We start from the raw sequence: 17,886 nt of genomic DNA, 5'->3' as shown, positions 1-17,886 counted from the left end.
ATTTTCCAAATCTGTGACCTTCTCAATGAGATATTTTATGTTTTCTTCTAATTCATTAATTTTTTGGGTTTGCTTTATTGATTCTTGCTGTTTTATGATCTCACTTTCTTCGAGTTGCTTAATTCTGGTCATTAGGGACTGGTTTTGCTCTTCAGCTTTGTCTGCCCTTCTATTGGATGCTTCGAGCTCTTTTTCCAATTGAGCAGTCTTATCTGTCAGACTGCTGATCTCTTTCTCCCATTTTTCTTTCCAGGTTTCCATCTTTTGGATAAGTTCCAGTTTGAGATCTTCCAGAGCTTGTTGATAGTTTCCATTTTGGGAGGCATGTTCTGATTTTTTTTGGATTTCCTCCTCATTCTCTTCTTTTCCTTGGGTACTTCCACCATAAAAGTTTTCAATAGTCACCTTTTTCCTTTCTTCCTGGAGGCTTGATTTTGGGCCATGTGAGCCATCCCTCTGGTGGTTTTATTCCCCTTTCCTTTTTGGTCTGGGGTCTGGGTGATATGGACGGGTTTTCTGTGAATTTAGGTTGCCTCAGACTAGTTCTTCCCATCCTCCAAGGTTTCTTAGAGAGCTGGGCCCCTGATCACATCCAAGCTGCCCAGGTGTTCAGCTCCACCCAGATAATCAGCGCGTGGTCTGCCCCTGGTGTTTAGCTCCGCCAAGATGCTCTGCGCAACCGCCCCAAGTAAGGCTCTGCAGACCACGCTCAGCGCCGGGTTCTCCCGTGAAACCACTCTGAGACGTTGTTGCCTGGCAGTCCCCAGATCCCAAGGACCCTGGAGTGCCCCCCCCCCAGAGAAGTTCCCCACTCACTCGGTGTCCCAGTGAGAGATCTGGTAGCTCGCTCTGGTTTGGTGGGGGAGGTGGAGGGGAGAAGGGAGGCTCAGTTCACATTTCTGTGCAAGCTTTTCTTCCTTCTTATTATAGTGTGGAAATGTTCAAACCCCATGTACCTTCACCTCTGTGTGGTACTGGAGAGTCCTGTTCTGCCAAAGGTGATTTTTATACTCCTTTGATGTAGTCTATTTTGTTCGGTGCCGGGGAGAGGAAGCGTGTGGCGTCTAGATTGCAGCCATGATTACCTGGAAGTCCCTTTTTATGTTTATATTTACCTCAGTACAATATCCCAAAACCTGTTGTCTTAAGACCAATTTCTTCAGTGATCAGTCTATTGCACATTTATGTACCTTGAATTTTGAACAACAGACATAAAGTCTCTCACCAGGACCATATTTAAAGACCTTTCGTATTAGTAAGACTTGAAGAGCTTGTGTTGTACTGGCAGAGCCCTAAAAGGACTCAGGATGACTTTCATGATTCTATGTTCTAGTCATTTACCTACCACCCTTAAAGAAGTAATATCTCCAGTTATAATATTTATAAATTATAAATGCAATATTTGTTTCAGCCTACATGTTAAGAAAATTTAATGTAAATGTGAGAGTATAATTAAATCTCAGTGGGAGAAACCGCAAGATTCCAAAAAATTATTTATAAGCACTTTTTTGCATAGGTAAAAATAAGCTAAAATGAATAAACTGTTAATATTAACTAAATGCAAAAATTAGAATTAACTTTAAAATATGTAATGTCACTATATGTGTCCCACCTTATTTTCACTTATTTAATTTCAGAGGTCCAAAGCACCTTTTAATTCACTCACAAAGAAGTATTTTGATAAGGTGTTTTTTTTTTCTTGAGACAGTCTTTTTTACTGCATTCATCTTTTTTTTCCAACTATTATAAGTTTCAATTTCTTAAGGCCACTTGTACAATGACTTGTTCTTATAAGTGATAAATCTTTCCAATGATTTAAGAGACCTCTGTTCCCATGAATTAGGTCATTTATCTGTTTTATTAAATTTACTGATATGCTTTGCTGAATATCACAAATAAATCATCTTTTAGTCCTGAGGGGCTTAATGAAGTTGATTTTTAAATATTATCCCAATATCCTGAATTCTTACCAGTTTAGAAAATACATTTGTAGCACTAGTGATTATGTGTTCCTAGATGAACCATGCTTAATTATGTAGCATTATGTCATAATTCCAGATGATAATAAATAGAAATATTTCTTTATTTTATCACAATCTTTGTAGGAAGATTTTATTGTGATTTTTTCACATATTTAAATATCTCATAAATCATCCAAAGAAACAACACAAAATAACCATTCTTCATATTTTTCCACAAGAAAGGCAGAAGACATGCTGTTGCAATCATAATACAAGTTTTATTTTAACTTACAATACCAACAACAGCAACAGCAACAACAACAACAACAACAACAACAACAACAAAAACTAATAAGAAACAAAATAATTTCCTGCCAGGTTGATGGTCAGTAGTTTGTTCCAAACCAACTGTTTACTTTTTCTATTCTTAGGTAAAGAGCCAGGCTAACAACGTAGTATTCTTCTGTCTCTTCCATCCATACCAGCTCCAAGTTCACTTTTCCTACTGGGTCTATGTAGGTTACATAAAAGTGACGACCTCTGTAATTAAAAAAGTCAGACGGTCTGGTGGCAGGTCTCATGCAAACGGGGGAACTGAAACACCAAAATGGTTTCTCTGTTTCATCCAAAAGGGTTACATCCATCATATAACAGTTCTATAAAACAAAGACAAAGAGAGCTATAACATCTTTGGCACTTAATTACATAGTATAACCCTAGATTTCTGAAAGTTAATGAGAAATTCTATATAAATGGCTTCCAAAGGAAAATCTAGGCCAGTCATTTCAAAGACATCCCAAGTTTTCAAAGATATTTTTCTTTAAGTTTTGCTATACTAGAGATTTGTCTCTTCATGCATGTTTAATTCCTTAGAATAAGGCACATCTATGGAAGAATCAGTCTCATTTTTATTAGATCAATGAGAAAGTAGGGACATCTCAGAGAAAGCAGGAAGGGAAATCTGGTCATTTTAAAGCACTTTAAAATTATACTTTTTTTACAGGAAATTTAGTTTCTCATATTTATTCTGCCATTGTGTAACCCAAAAAATTCATTTTCCCTCTCAAGATTCAATTTCCTCTTCTATAAAAGTTGAATTAGATTATCTTTAAGGTCCCTTTCATCCCTAAAATGCGGATCCTTTTTCTGTATTCTAGCTCTAAGATTATTTGATCTGATATTTCAACATAAGATCAGATTTAATGAAGATGAAATATTATGCTGAGAGGACTTACAACCTTGTGAAGATAATCTCTATGGGAAGGGGGGTGGCAGATATGGAATCTGGCTCTACCCATCATGAATGTCCAGGGGAGATAATATTTTCAAGTAGGCTTTGGAAGGTGTATATGTTTATATCTAACAGATTAGGAATAGAAGAATTTATCTCATTTTATTAGATCAATGAGAAAATAAGGAGATCTCAGAAAAAGTAAGAAAAATCCTCTGGTCATTTTAAAGCATTTTAGAGTTATACCTTCCTTCCCCATCTCCAAAATCTCTCCTCAAATTGAATAGGGACAACATAATAAATTTACTTTAATAGTACATTAGGCCCTCATGTTATACAACCAATATGTTCCAAGATCTTTCATTTAATTTGAAAATCACAGAGAACGCTGTTACTTAATAGGTATTATTTATATGAACATACATAGACATTTTAGGTCTTTCTTAAGCTTTTCAGAGCTACAACCATTACTCTTGTACTTTGGGACCATTAGCAATAACTATTTAAAATTAATGAAACAAAGAAAAGCACTGCTCTGAAGGAGACACAACTTGTTACAAAAGAGAACTCTTGACAAATACTGATGCAGAAGCCAATGTCTGGCACAAAATAATGTAATAACACTAATGCTATTCAAAGTGGAAATGAGTATGATTGGGTGACCTGCTATAAGACTTTACGTCAATTGGGGAAATGGTGTAGAATTAGCACATGCTTAAAATTTTTTGTTTTATATATTTTTCTGCCTTAAATTTTTAATTTAAAATTGGGTATAACTGAATTCATGTGTGTTGAGTTCATGTAAAACAAGGTCCTATTGAATATTAACATATACTCTATCCTGCTCCAGAAATAAGTTTAGGTTAAACTAATTTTCACTAGTTCTGACTGTCCCTACTCCCCATCCCCTCATCATTCCTTTCATCCCCACACACAAACAACTGAGCCACAGAAAGAGAAAAAACAAATGACATTCTAATTTCCAATAGAAAGGAAACCATGCTGGTAGCATCCTATATCCTTTGTTTTGAGGAGTGAGTGGCCAATTTCAGGAGCAAATCAGTATAATCGATCCCAAAGCCTGTGAAATCTCATTCATTCTACAAATATTTGAGTGGCTGTCACATGCAAGGAATCATGGGAGAGATAAGTTTCAACAGTACCAAGTATGGCCTACTTTTTTGTAAAAACCTCTGGCCCCAAATCAACTTCTCTTAGCTACGAAATTTTACCATTAGTGCAGCTAAGTAGCAGTCAAAACTAAACATACAAACAATTTTTAAATCTATCTTCTTTACAAACAATCCTACTTACCATGCAATATGTCAGATTCAAAGGGCTATCTTTAAGCAAGCTATGGCACTTACACATAAGGAGTCAAATTTTCAAAGTAGGAATTCCATTTTTACACATATCATTTACTGTCTTCACACATTCAATTTTGTAGCATCACCTCATTAATTAATTAGCTAGAATATCAGCTCTTAAATATAGCTGTATATAAGTGCTTCAGGCAAGGAAACTGTGTATTTTATTCCCCAACCCACATATTTCTAGATTTCTTAATTAAAAATAAGTTGTTAATTTAACTATATATTTCCAATAATTAAAATCAATGCCAACTCCCACACATCTATTTGCAAATATTAATATTCTCATTGGCATACTTGTGTTTCCACATATATACTAGAAACAAAAAAAGTACAAGAATAGGAAAGTTATTGCTAACGTTACAATAATGAAAGGACAGACCAATAATATGAAATAATAGAATGATGAAGCATCAGATTCTAAATTGGACTGAAGGTTATGGCTGACTTGCCTTTTACAGTAACCACTTGGCCCTTCATTTTCTGAAATAACATAACAAACAATGTACCTAGCATTTAATTAAGTGCTTAGTGAACGTTTTTTGAGTTGACTTAATACATAGCAATTATTTTTAATATACTGTCATTGTTATATCAACAGAAGCATTTTCTAACATGTGTTTAGAAATGGCCTAATGCTTTATATCTATTTATATGAAATAGGTATTGCTCATAGTCCACCAGACACAATCTGCCACTTAAAAAATTAATCTCAGGCTCTGTTAGGAAAATAATTTTTAGTTTTAATCCCAGTATAGTAAAAAGGACCCTGGATTATAATCAGGGGCCCAAGATCTGCTGCATACTGACTTTTTTTTTTTAACCTTTACTTTCTTAGTAACAACTGTAAGTCAGAAGGGGGCAAGGCCAAGCAAATGGGGTTAAATGACTTGCCCAGTGTCAAACAACCAGAAAGTGTCTGAGACCAAATTTGAACCCAGGTCCTCCTGACTTCAGGCCTGGTGTTCTATAAACTGTGCACCTAGCTGCTCCTATTATTGACTTAATTTTAAAATGTACTATTATATATGTTTAATTGTATTCTCACTTGTTAAGTATTTCCCAATTAAGGTTTCATCTGGTTCAGACTGTACTCAGGAGTATTGCGGGCTATTTGCAGCTGTGTGCCACATGTTTGACAGCTCTACTCCAAAGGACAGAGAGCTAAGGAAATTTGTGAATGTTACAAAGAGGCAATTTTAGGATGAATATATTGAAAATGCCTTAATAATTAGAGCTACCCAAAAGTGGAACAGATTGCCTTTGGAAATAATGAGCTCTTCCTCACTGGAGGTCTTAAAGCAGAGGTTACAAGATCACTTGCTGGGAATGCCGTAGAGGGATTCTTGGTCAAATATGGTTTGGACTCAATGGCACCCAACTGTGAGATTCTGTGAATAGGGTAATCTTTCAATATCCATAATAGAGACAAATAAGGAAGTAGGAGAAGCATAGGAAAAAAGGCCTCATGGACAACTAAGTCTCCACTTTTTCCTTTCACCATTTCCTTCTCTTTCACTCTCTCAGTCAAAGCTTTTCACTGAACTTGCCTAAGAAAAGATTCAATCACCAATGAACGCAAATTCCCAAAATGTATTTTTATCCTAAAAAGAAGATGCCTATTAACTCAACCAGATCTAATAGTTCTCTAAATCAGTCTCCCCATGAGAGAAAGATTTGATCTCAGGGGCCTCCAGAGCTCTTTTCCTTTCTTCAAGGCTGCTACCCTTCCCAGACTAGGAGAAGAAGGGAGCAAAACACAACACAGACAGCTTTTGTAGCCTAAAGTTACACACTACATATAAGCTCTACCTTAGCTTTCAAAGCATCTTATACACATCAGATTTCAGTTACAAAATTAAAAAGGGGATTGAGAATAGAGGCAGGCACAAGGAATAATTTTAAAAATGAGAACTCTAGAACTATAATGCATGTTAAGAGAAGACAGATAAATATATTTTAAAACCTTCCCATCCTTCTCAAAAGGTGAGAGGCCTCACAGTTTAGTGGGAAAAGCACCAGATTTGGACTCAGAAGACTTGAATTCAAATCCCAACCCTGCCACCTGAGAAGACCTGTGTAACCTCTAGGGAATTCTATTAACTCTTTGGGCCTCAGTTTCCTCATCTATGAAATGATGACCTTTGTGGTCTCACCTAGGTCTAAATGTATTGTGCATAAGAATTTGTAATACTTGAGGAGAACAGAAAAGTACAGAGACTTGGGAAATAGGCATATCATTTTTACTAAACAATGACCCAATTACCTTGAAAAGAGTAGAAAAGGTTAAGAAACAATAAATTACCTGTATACAACCAGCAAAAACATCTGTTTTCCAACAGAGGCCAACTTTTCCAATGAGAGGTAAATGTTGTGCGTTGTTTTTAAAACTTATAACGATGAGCTTCATGTATCCGTTTTTAATGAAATCTGAAAATATTTTTAAAATAATTAGCAGACATTAATATAATACATCAGGATTTAGTCATTACTTAGTTTTCAAATTTTCTTTGCCAAGTTCTTTTCTTTTATATGCTTTCATATCAGATGCAGCTTATATGATTATGTCTAAATTATATGAGCTAAGAAAAACATTAATTCAGCTAATACAAAAAGGGGAAAAATTGTCAGAAGTCTTGTTTGGATCATCTGAGGGCAGGGGTATGATGGAAATGTTAAGCAATCAGTTTTACAGAGGGAAAAAAATTGGCATATGACATATTTTAGTTTAACCTGGATTAACATTTTCTTTATCACCTTCTTAAGTCTAGACAATCAACAAAACAAGAAATTAGTCTAATTTGCAGCAATTGTCAATTCCTAAAGTGTAAATAAATGCTTGCACTGAAAATATAATACTCAACTCTCTCAAACTCATATAAGCTGACATACTATTGCCTATGAGATTTTTAAGAGTGGGAGTTCAGAGACATGGAAAAGTAGTTTCTGGGAAGAGTCAAGGGGATACTACTAATATTATTCCTCAGTAGTCAGCAACTTCAGGACTGCTAAGAGAGCAATATAATATTCTGATTTGACAAGAATGAAAATTATGGAAACAGTAAGCAGCTCCATGTCTATAAAAACAAGGGAAGAAAATAAAAATGGATAAAGTCACCTTGGGTCTGAAGGATCTACTGTGAAAGTTTGGAGGAAAGAGATCCCAGAGATTTTGAAGGTCTAAAGCACAAATGTAAGCTATGTAGCTATAACCAAAAATTAGAAGTAATCCAGAAAAGCTTGACAGAAGTATATCCTTCATATTAAAAAGTAGATTGAATATTTCAAAGAAAAGAAGTATGATAGGTATAAGAATTTTTAGTAGTATTTCCTATCTTTGGTATTCAGAAATGATCTTTTCCACATCTTATTCACATAGCATTTAATTTTGTGGCATTTGCCACGTGTGTGTGTGTTTCGGGGGGGTGAGTTTGGATCTGTGATTTCTTTGATGGGATACTCCCTCCAATAGTTAAGCTAGGAAGGAAAGACATTATTTGCTTTCTGTGTCAACCACAAGCATTTTTCAAATATATAATCCTCATGACACAAGAAATCAGTGTTAGTCTCCATTTTACATTTTGGAAACTGAGGCTGACCACAGTTAAGTGATTTGTCCAGGATCACACAACCAGTTTAAGGCTGAATTTTAACTCAGATATTCCTGATTCCAAGCTCAATGCTCTTTCCTCTCAGTTACCTCACTGCTTCAATGTAAAGAGCATGATCCATACCAGTCTTTTCATTCGGGGCAATTTTGTCAACATCTTCTCTGTAAATCTTCCAAAAATGATATACTCAAGATTCTGAAAAGAATTCTTCTTTGAGGGTGAATTTGTGAATTCATTCTTAATTTGAGGGTCCATGAATCTGTGTCTTTTAAAAAATATTCTGAGCAATGTATTTCAACATATTTGGTTTCTTTTACAGTTTATAAATTTTACTATTTACACTTAAAAACATTCAGAGAAAAGGTCCATAGGTTTCACCAGACTCTTAAAAGGGGCCAGGACAAACAAAAGTTGAGAGCCTCTGACCTACTCCAATTCACCAAAAGTCTAGGTCTTCTAGCATTTTGTGGGTTCTAAGTACAGCAGTCTAGCTTTTAATCTCTTATGCCTTTTCTTTCATTACATAATTGACCAACGTTTGGTTGGTTTGGTTATTTTGGTATATTTTCTTGAAAACTTTTTAATATGGTACTCTTTATTCAAGACCCTTTTTGGTACTAAAACTGCAGCTTACTTATAGCTCTCCAATGGTCTTTGTGTCACTTGCAATTCTGATACTTTGGAGATTGTACTGTTCATGTTCTGCAATTTACAAGCAGATGTCTTCATCATGGGAACAATGATATTAGAAAGATGGGTTGGTCTCTTGGAAACAGCTTAATATTGTTGAGCGTTCTACACGTTTCCTAAATGTAACCCTTCCCAATCTTTCTATTCAATCCTGGGGTCTGGTTTATTAACCATCTGCAACACTTGTCCAAGATACTCATATAAATGGACTAATTAAATGACATACTGATCCAACTGTATCACATATTCTGAATAACAGGTATTCTTCTACTTCTTGTTTCATTTAATAGGTGGGCACATCTCTTTCAGGGGTCTTATTTGCTGTGGTTTTCACTGAAGAGGCCCTGGAGACTTCTGGGACTTGATATAATCAGCAAAAATGTAACCTATAAACAGGAATGTCTAAAATATTTCACAGTCAATAAGTAATCTTTTTTTTTTTTTGGCAATAAGATCCTTTAAGAGTGTTTTTCCCTAACAAAACATATGCTATTTTGTAATTAATCAATACAATCTACATTCTCTATAATTTCACATTCTTTATGGTTTGTTTTGTGCTTATTAATATGTGGTCCATTTTGGAAAGTTCTCTTGGAAAACTACCTGTTTCCTTCTATTTTCCATCACGAATAAACTCTTATACAAAAGAAGGATAAATATGGGTCAACAGATTTTGTTGTCTTTTTTTTTGGTAAAATCATCTCTTGATTTTTTTTTTTTTTACGTTTGCTTATTTATTATACTGAGTCGTTTAATGAGACTGGTGATGTCTTATAGCTTTTGGAGACTAGGAGTCTGGCTCAAGCTTCAACTTGAGGCAAATAAAGGTGAAATGACAGCATCTGGTGATTTATGAAATTGTGAACCCTCTGCAATATTTATTGTCTGTGTAGACTTGGGCAAGAAGGAAGAAAGGGAGGGAGAGCTAAAAAGGAAGAAAGGAAGAAAAGGAAGAAAAAAGGAAGAGGAGGAGAAGGGGAAAGAAAAGAAAGAAGGGAGGGAGGAAGGAATGATGGATTTATTAAATGCTTACAATTTGCTAAGTATCGTGCTGGATACTTTACAAATATGATCTCATTTGTGCCTGGCACATAGTAGGCATTTAATAAAGTTTATTGATTGATCCTTATAACAACCCTGGGAGGCAGGTGGAATTAGGATTACCAGAAAGGAGAGAATTGGGGGGGGGGGCCAGCAGAATTCTCCTTAGTGCACACTAGTGATGCTGTATTGAGATTCATTATTTTGATATCCACTTTAATGGTTTATTCTAAAACTGGACACTCTGGTTAAACTTGTTAGGAGAGCTTCTGTCCCAACTTATGCTGAATAACATAATGACATGATGCTATTTATTCAATTCTGTTTCAGCTGGGGAAGTCACTCTCATCCTCAGTTTCCTCACCTTTTCAGGTATTCCTTGCTCTTTGATTTTCGGTATCAAACTTTCCACAGAGCTCTGGTCTTTTCTTTGCAAAAAGTTGGAAGTCTTCTATTTTGTTGAATGCCCATACTTTCCCTTGGAAGTATATAGTCAGTTTTGCTGGGTAGCTGATTCTTGGTTGGAGACCCAGCTCTCTTGCCTTTCTGAAGATCATGTTCCATGCCTTACGATCATTCAGAGTAGAACTTGCAAGGTCTTGGGTGACCCTGATTGGCATTCCTTTATATCTAAATTGTCTTTTTCTGGCTTCCTGTAGGATTTTTTCTTTTGTTTGATAGCTTTGGAATTTGGCAATTACATTCCTGGGAGTTGTCTTTTGGGGGTTTAGTGTAGAAGGTGTTCTGTGAGCTCTGTCAGTGGCTGTATTGCCCCCTTGTTCTAGAATCTCTGGGCAATTTTCTTTGATTATATCTTGTATCACCATGTCCAGTTTGGTGTTTATTTCTGGCTTTTCTGGGAGTCCAATTATTCTTAAATTATCCCTTCTCCCCCTATTTTCCAGATCTATCACCTTGTCGGTGAGATATTTTATGTTCTCTTCTAATTTCTTGGTATTTTGGCTTTGCTTTATTGATTCTTGCTCTTTTACACGATCGTTGTCTTCCAGCTGCCTGATTCTGGCCTTTAAAGCCTGGTTTTCTTTTACAGTTTGGTCAAACTGGTTTTGTAGATGCATGAATTTCTTTTGCATTATTTCCAACTTTTCCTCCCAGAAGGCTTCCATCTTTTTGGTCATTTCTGATTCAAATTCTTCATAGGTTTGTGGAGAGTTTCCATTTCCTTTGGAAGGTTTTGGAGCATTTTCTTTTATATTATCTTCTATCTGCTCTGTATTTTGTATTTTGGCTCCATAGAATGTGTCCAAAGTCGCCCCTTTCTTCTTATTTTTCTTGGTATTTTGGGGCTTCTGTGCTTCTGTGGAGTTTTCCATCTCTGAATGTGGAGGATTGGCTTTTCTTGTCTCTGTCTGGTGTTCAGAGGCTTTAGTCCTGGGCAGATGGTTCTATGACTTTCCCTGGGTTAAACTGAATATGCCTCACTGGAACTGGAATGGAAGGGTCGGACCACGTTGCTTTCAGGAAGTTGCCTTCAGAATCGCTGGCCGTGAGGCTGTTTCGTCGGCCTGCGGGGGGATGGGCTGCAGCTAACCCAAGCTCCGAGAGCAAGGACTTTCACTGAGACTTGGATAGCAGGATCCAGCCCGTGAGGCTGTCTTGCCCGCCCTGAGGGTTGCTGTTGTTTCGACCAGCTCTCTGCAGCGGAAGCCCCAGGCAGTAACTTTCACCGGGACTGTAGAAGGCCCTGAGGGTTCTGCTCTCTGAGCCCAGCTGGCAGGGCTGTGGCTTCCGGGAGCCTTGGACTCTGCGCTCCTACCCCTGAGGTCCGAGGGATCTCGGGTTCTGGCTTTTGAGGGGAGCCGTACCTTTTGAACCGGGTCCAGGTCCAGGAGGAGGGTTCCCAGGGTCTGTGCTGTTGATCGTTTTGAATTTCGGCGCCTTAGGAGCTTGTAGTTTGAGATCGGTCGGGAAGGTTTTTCCGGAGATCTGAACTTGAGCTTTCTCTAAGCCGCCATCTTAACCGGAAGTCCTCTCTCTTGATTTTTTTTAAAACAACTTTTTGGTATCTTCCGCTCCATCAGCAATACTGAAAATCAATCCTTGAATATTTTCAAAATCAGGTTGCCTCAAGAACTCACTACTTTGTGAGTGTTTTTCTTTTCTAGATGCTCTTCCCTGAAATTTTCTTTTCTAAAGTGTTTTGCAAATGCTTTTATTTTTAAAAATCACCCTCACTTCCTAAGAACTTACTTTTCACACCCAAAAGACTTCCGTTTTACAACAAATAAGTAGGATTTTAAAAATTACAAGATCATAGTTTTAAGGTTGAAAGAGAATCCAGTGCCATCTACTTCAACCCCCTCCCTTCACAGATGAATAAAATGAAGCTCAGGAAGATTAAGTGACTTATCCAAGGTCACACAAGTAAGAAAAATAAATCAATCCAATGACTACATCTTAAATGCATACCTACTACATTTTTGTGGGTTGGCAGGAGGAAAACTTGACCATAAAGTCCTTGAAGTTATGATTAGTGACTGCATTGATCAGAATTCTTCATTCTTTCAATGGTGCTTTCCCCTTACATTATTGTGGTCATCATGTACATTTTCCTATTAGTTTTATTTATTTCACTCTAAAATTAATTGAAGCGGGTCTTCCCATATTGCTTTGAATTCTTCATATTTATTATTTCTTATGACATGAAAATATTCCATTATATTCAGAGCATAATTTATTCAGTCACTTCCAAAGTCACAGTTACACACTTTCCAGGTCTATTACAAAAATTGTTGCTCTAAATGTTGTACATATAAGATCTTTTTTCTATTTTACCTTCTGGCATATGCCTACATGTGGTATTTTGGGGTCAAAACTTAAATATAAATTAATAATATTTCTAATACAATTCTAAACTGTTGTTCAAAATGGCTCCAAGTTCTACCAACAATGCAGCATGCCTGTCTTCTAACGACTTTTCCAATATTTACTATTTTTACTCATCTGATGTAAAGAAAAATTCTAAAAATGTTTTAATGTACATTTTTCTTATTAGTAGTAGTTTGGAATATTCTCCTCCCCACCCCCAAAAGACTATCTTGAAGCTTTATTTTTTTATAATGACTAAACTATATTGGAGGGGTTGGGACAGTGCTTTTTTACTTTTTTCTTCTTTTTTCATATTAACATTCTTTTTTTAACTTGGAATTAACCCAGGACAGTCTTTCACATGCTTGTTGATAACTTCAATTTACTCTTTTGAAAACTGTTCATATCTTTTGACCACCTGCCCATTGGGGTCTGGCTCTTAAAATATATGTATATAAATTAGCAAAATTTTTCCAAAATATTTGTTCAGAAATATTTTCCCCCAATCAACTGTTTTTCTTCTAATTGTAGCTACATGGATTTTCTTCATACATAATTAAATATTACATAACTAAAAATTTCTATTTGATCTTCTGTGATTACTTCTTATTTGCTCAAGAATTCTTCCATGGCCAGAGTTATTCAGGGTACTTCCCCCTATTCTCATCTAATTTCTTTTAAATAATTTTTAGGTAATATATAATTTGGGTTTTGTTGCAACATATGGTATTAGATGTTGGTCTAAGCTTGTTGTTCAGTTGTTTCAGTTGTGCCTGAATCTTCATGCTTTCTTTTGGGGTTCTCTTGTCAGAGATACTGAAGTGGTTTGCCATTTCTTTCTTTTTTTTTTTTAATAGATAAGCTAACTGAGGCAAACAAGTCTCCGGGCCATATTTGAACTCACCAAGATGAATTTTCCTGCTTTTTCTTTCCACTGTACTACCCAGTTGTCTAATTTCTGTCAAAGTGCTTTCCAGTTTTACAAGTAGCTTTTGTCAATATTCTAGTAATCAATATCCTTGAATTTATAAAATACTTAGCAATTATAACTATTTCTTGTCCTAGCTTCTACTAAAAGACTTTAATATTTTTAAACCATGTTTTGATAATTTCTGCTTTAAAGGAAGTTTAGATCTGATAATGCTAGGGCATCTTCATTCCTATCTTTGCCCAGAGACTTTTTGTTCCTCTAAATAAATGTTATTTTTCTCTAGTTCTATAAGGTAATCCCATGCTGTCTTAAAGAAATTCTAATATTAAAGTAACTACAGGCATATCCTTTTTTATCCCCTATACTCTCTAGTGTTTTTTTTTTAATTGAAAATTTTTATTTAATTAATTTAGAATATTTTTCCATGGTTATGATTCATGTTCTTTCCCTCCCCCTCCCCCTCCCCCCCCCCCCAGAGCTGACATACAATTCTGCTGGGTTTTACATGTATCATTGATCAAGACCTATTTCCATATTGTTGATAATCAGACATATCCTTTTAAATTTTAAATTTTTTGCCTTTCTAATCTGTATCAACCAGAATTCCAGAGCTAACCCACAGAAAATGACTAAGTAAAAAGGGATAATTTTTTTTTTGTCCCTGACCTGTAGTTGGCTGCAATATTCATGAAGGAAACAAGGGAGAGAGTAGGCAGCCTGTCTGACCCCACCAGGAACTTTGGTTCCACCAAGCTGATGTGCCATCACAACAGGTAAGGCAGTACACTTTGAAGATAATCTGAAAATGGGTCTTTGAGGAACCCTGAATTGTAGACCACAAAGCCACAAAATGGAACCTCCATCTATCTTCTTTACCAGAGCCCCAAGAAAGTGGCTGGGGAGAAACAAGTTGGAAGCAAAAGTAATGGGTACAGTCATTGGAGTTCCTCATAAACTAGAAAAGCACTTCCCTATGTCACTAATTGGCTCTGGAGTGGGCATCTGGGTAGCTCAGTGGATTGAGAGCCAGGCCAAGAGATGGGAGGTCCTGGGTTCAAATCTTGCCTCAGACACTTCCCAGCTGTGTGACCCTGGGCAAGTCATTTAACCCCCTAATTGCCTATCCCTTACCACTCTTCTGCCTTGGAACCAAAACACAGTATTGATTCTAAGATGGAAGGTAAGGGTTTAAAAAAAAATTGGCTCCAGATCCCAGCAGTTTCACCCTATAGTCATGCTTTAAAGCTTAGGAGAGATAGATGGTCCCCAAAGACAGAAAGACCTACCTGACAGAAATAAAGTAATATGTCTACTAGGTAAAACATGCCAAAAAGTGATAGAGTAGAAAAGACGAGTACATTACATTTCCTTTGGACTCTAACTTCACTGACATGTAGCCTGGCTTCTTTAAAGCAAAAGACAAGTGAACAGTGACCAGAGAGAATTAGCTCCAGATCACAAAAATGATGACAGATATAGAGCCATAGATAGATATAGATCACCCTACTATGGTGATCACATACTCTACTCCCCAAATGAAGGGGAATCAATAGGTGGAATCCACTGCTAGCCTGTTTGCCTCCGTTGTGACAAAATGGCCTACTTTAAGAGAAATAGTAGCTTTAAAGACAAATATTTCTGCACACTGTTAGAAGACATTAACAGTATAGACCACATAAAGTGAGTCAAGCAGTAATTATCTGAAAAGTCTTCATTCTAGTCCAAAGGCACAGGCTGTGCACATTTCCTTTGCTACTGCTGAGTAATTAGCAAGAACTATGCAGCTTACCTCTCCTTTCCCCAGGCATAAGAAAGGATGCCAGATAAACCCTGACCCTTGCCAAACAACAGCTACAGTGTTGTCTCAGCAGGCCAAATGGGAACAAAGAGAAAACCTGTAAAGCAGTAATGCCTCCTGAGGAGAAATAACAATGACATTCTGAATGAACCAGATGTGACTCTGTCCTGCTCTGTATTACTGCACAACCATGCACAAAATCAAGAGTTTGGACTAAGTGGAAGCAGGGCAGGGACATGTAAAGGCAGTCAGACTGCAGCCAAATGAGGAAACAGTCATTTTTCCATGTTGATTCTACTTACCAGATTGCAGAAAATGGACATGATTAAAACCCAACAGGTTCTCAATGATAATTGTCAGTTAAAAGATAGTAATTCCCTTTAGTAATCACAGAATGTCTTTATTTAATTATCAATGTTTTCTCTTAGAGGTCAAGACTTTTCACCATTATTTTGCAATAGCTTGAAAAGGAGAATGACAGTTAAACAGTTTTTAAATTTCCAAGCTATATGGTACATGCATTACATGTACTCATATGTGAAGGGAGGAAGTAAAATCATAAAAAATATAAAATGATAGGAAAGGAAATATTTAATAAGAAGGAAACAAGTATTTATTAAGCAAAAACTAAATGCTAAGTACTTTACAAATATCATCTCATTTGATCATCACAAGAACCCTGGAATGTGCTATTACAATCTCCAATTTACAGTGGAGTAAATTGAGGCAGACAAAGGTTAAGTGATTTGCCACCCAGGCTCACATAGCTTTTAAGTGTCTGAGGCCACATTTGAATGTGGTCTTCCTGAATTCCAACCCCAGGTTTGGTATCCAAGATACATAAATAATTAACTATTCATTGCACCACCTATCTGCCTCTTAGCAGTGAACTAGATTTTTAATTCATATTGTGTTTTTTATTTCAGGTTGAATTTTTCAATGTTATAATTATTTTATTTTACTTCTACTGTTTATGCATGATACTGAATTTCTTACCTTTCTTTTAAAGTACTTAAAGACATAAATTTAAGTGAATTAAAACAAGCTATTAAGTATGTATTAATGCACACATCAAGAAAAATGTATAACTAATTAAATTAGAAAAGCTGTCAAAATTAAATAAAAACTTGAAAACAAGCATTATCTCATATTTTTATGGTGCTTTATGCTTTAAAAATCAATTGTCTAAAAGACTACACTCTGACATAAGCAATATCATTAACCTTATTTCATAGCTCAGTAAACTAAGCATTGGATAGGTTAAGGAACTTGCCAAAGGCCACAATACCACTAAATGTGAGCCAGACTCCAAAACTTGATTTTTTTACACTAGACCAGACTGCTTCTTTTTGCTGTGACTCTCGTGACATTGTACTTCTCTTCTTTTCTTACCTATTATTTCAGTTTTCCTGCAATTGTCTTCTTCCTACCTCCTAACTATGGGTGTTCCCCAAAGCTATGCTGTCCTCTTATTTTCTTTCTTTTCACATATTCCACTGGTGAATTCATTCACACACATGGCTTCAATTTTCCATCTATACTGACATCCAACACATTTCTTTGCATAGGATAAACATTTTTAGTGTATGAATTTAAAGGGCCAACAAAAATATCCCTATATCCAGCTCTAAGAGCCTCCCCAACATCACAGCAATATTTCTAACTACCTATGGAATATTTTCTGCTTAGACTTGCCACATAAATAGCATCCAAAACTAAACTTGTAATTCCCATTAAATGTTACCCACTCTTTTCTATTAATGGTTTCTCATCATTCTTCTAGTCTACCAACCTACAAAACTTGAATCTATTTAATTCTTCTTCATTCCTTACAACCAAACTGTCTTAGCAGTTATTCTAATTAATCTCAGAACTGTTTTATTTCTCTTCATCTTCATTTTCTCTATTCTGGTACAGGCTCATATCATCTCATATGTGGATTATGAAATAGCATCCTACATAGCCTCCCTGACTTCCATCTCTTCTCATTTATAATCTTTGTAACTTCTGTGGCCAGACTTCAGTATTTATTCAAAAGCTTCATGATTTCATTAGTTTGATTACTCCTTTCATCAACATATATTACAGATCTACTAAACATAATCAAATAATCTTTACTAGTCATTATATTGAGAACCTTCATTGCTTAGTTGGCAACTTTTTATGATGAGCTTCTCCAAAATTACCTAGACTGGCCCAAACATATGGATTTCCCTGCTTTCTGCTGGCACAGATTTCTAAAACAAAAAATAAAAGAGTCATTTCCATGCCACAGTGATGGAATTTCTCCATTCTAAAACCTGTAATAGCTTCCAATGGCCTACTACATTAACTGTAACCTCTTTTGCAAAATTTTTAAAATCCTTCACAATCAGCTATCATGCTACCTCAGGGACATTACTTCCCACGGAATGTTAGAGTTGG

At 36.1% G+C, this 17,886-nt stretch overlaps 1 protein-coding gene across 6 annotated transcripts in view; it reads right to left on the bottom strand.

Annotated features, from left to right (window-relative positions):
* Window positions 1–2,077: 2,077 nt before the first annotated feature.
* FBXO15 (F-box protein 15) overlaps window positions 2,078–17,886 on the bottom strand; it is an 83,085-nt gene continuing 67,276 nt past the window's right edge. For all 6 annotated transcript variants that reach the window (XM_007487786.3, XM_056823581.1, XM_056823583.1 and 3 more), the window contains 2 exons: window positions 6,868–6,992; window positions 2,078–2,617 (listed from right to left, as the gene is read on the bottom strand). In XM_007487786.3, coding sequence (XP_007487848.1) covers window positions 2,348–2,617; window positions 6,868–6,992 — 395 coding nt within the window. In that variant the 3' untranslated portion in view covers window positions 2,078–2,347. The remainder of the gene's footprint in view (window positions 2,618–6,867; window positions 6,993–17,886) is intronic.

The sequence above is a fragment of the Monodelphis domestica genome, chromosome 3 (genome assembly GCF_027887165.1).
Source record: "Monodelphis domestica isolate mMonDom1 chromosome 3, mMonDom1.pri, whole genome shotgun sequence".
NCBI classification, from domain to species: domain Eukaryota; kingdom Metazoa; phylum Chordata; class Mammalia; order Didelphimorphia; family Didelphidae; genus Monodelphis; species Monodelphis domestica.
Note: the sequence above shows the minus strand (reverse complement) of the source record. Positions and strands in the feature narration are given on the sequence as shown.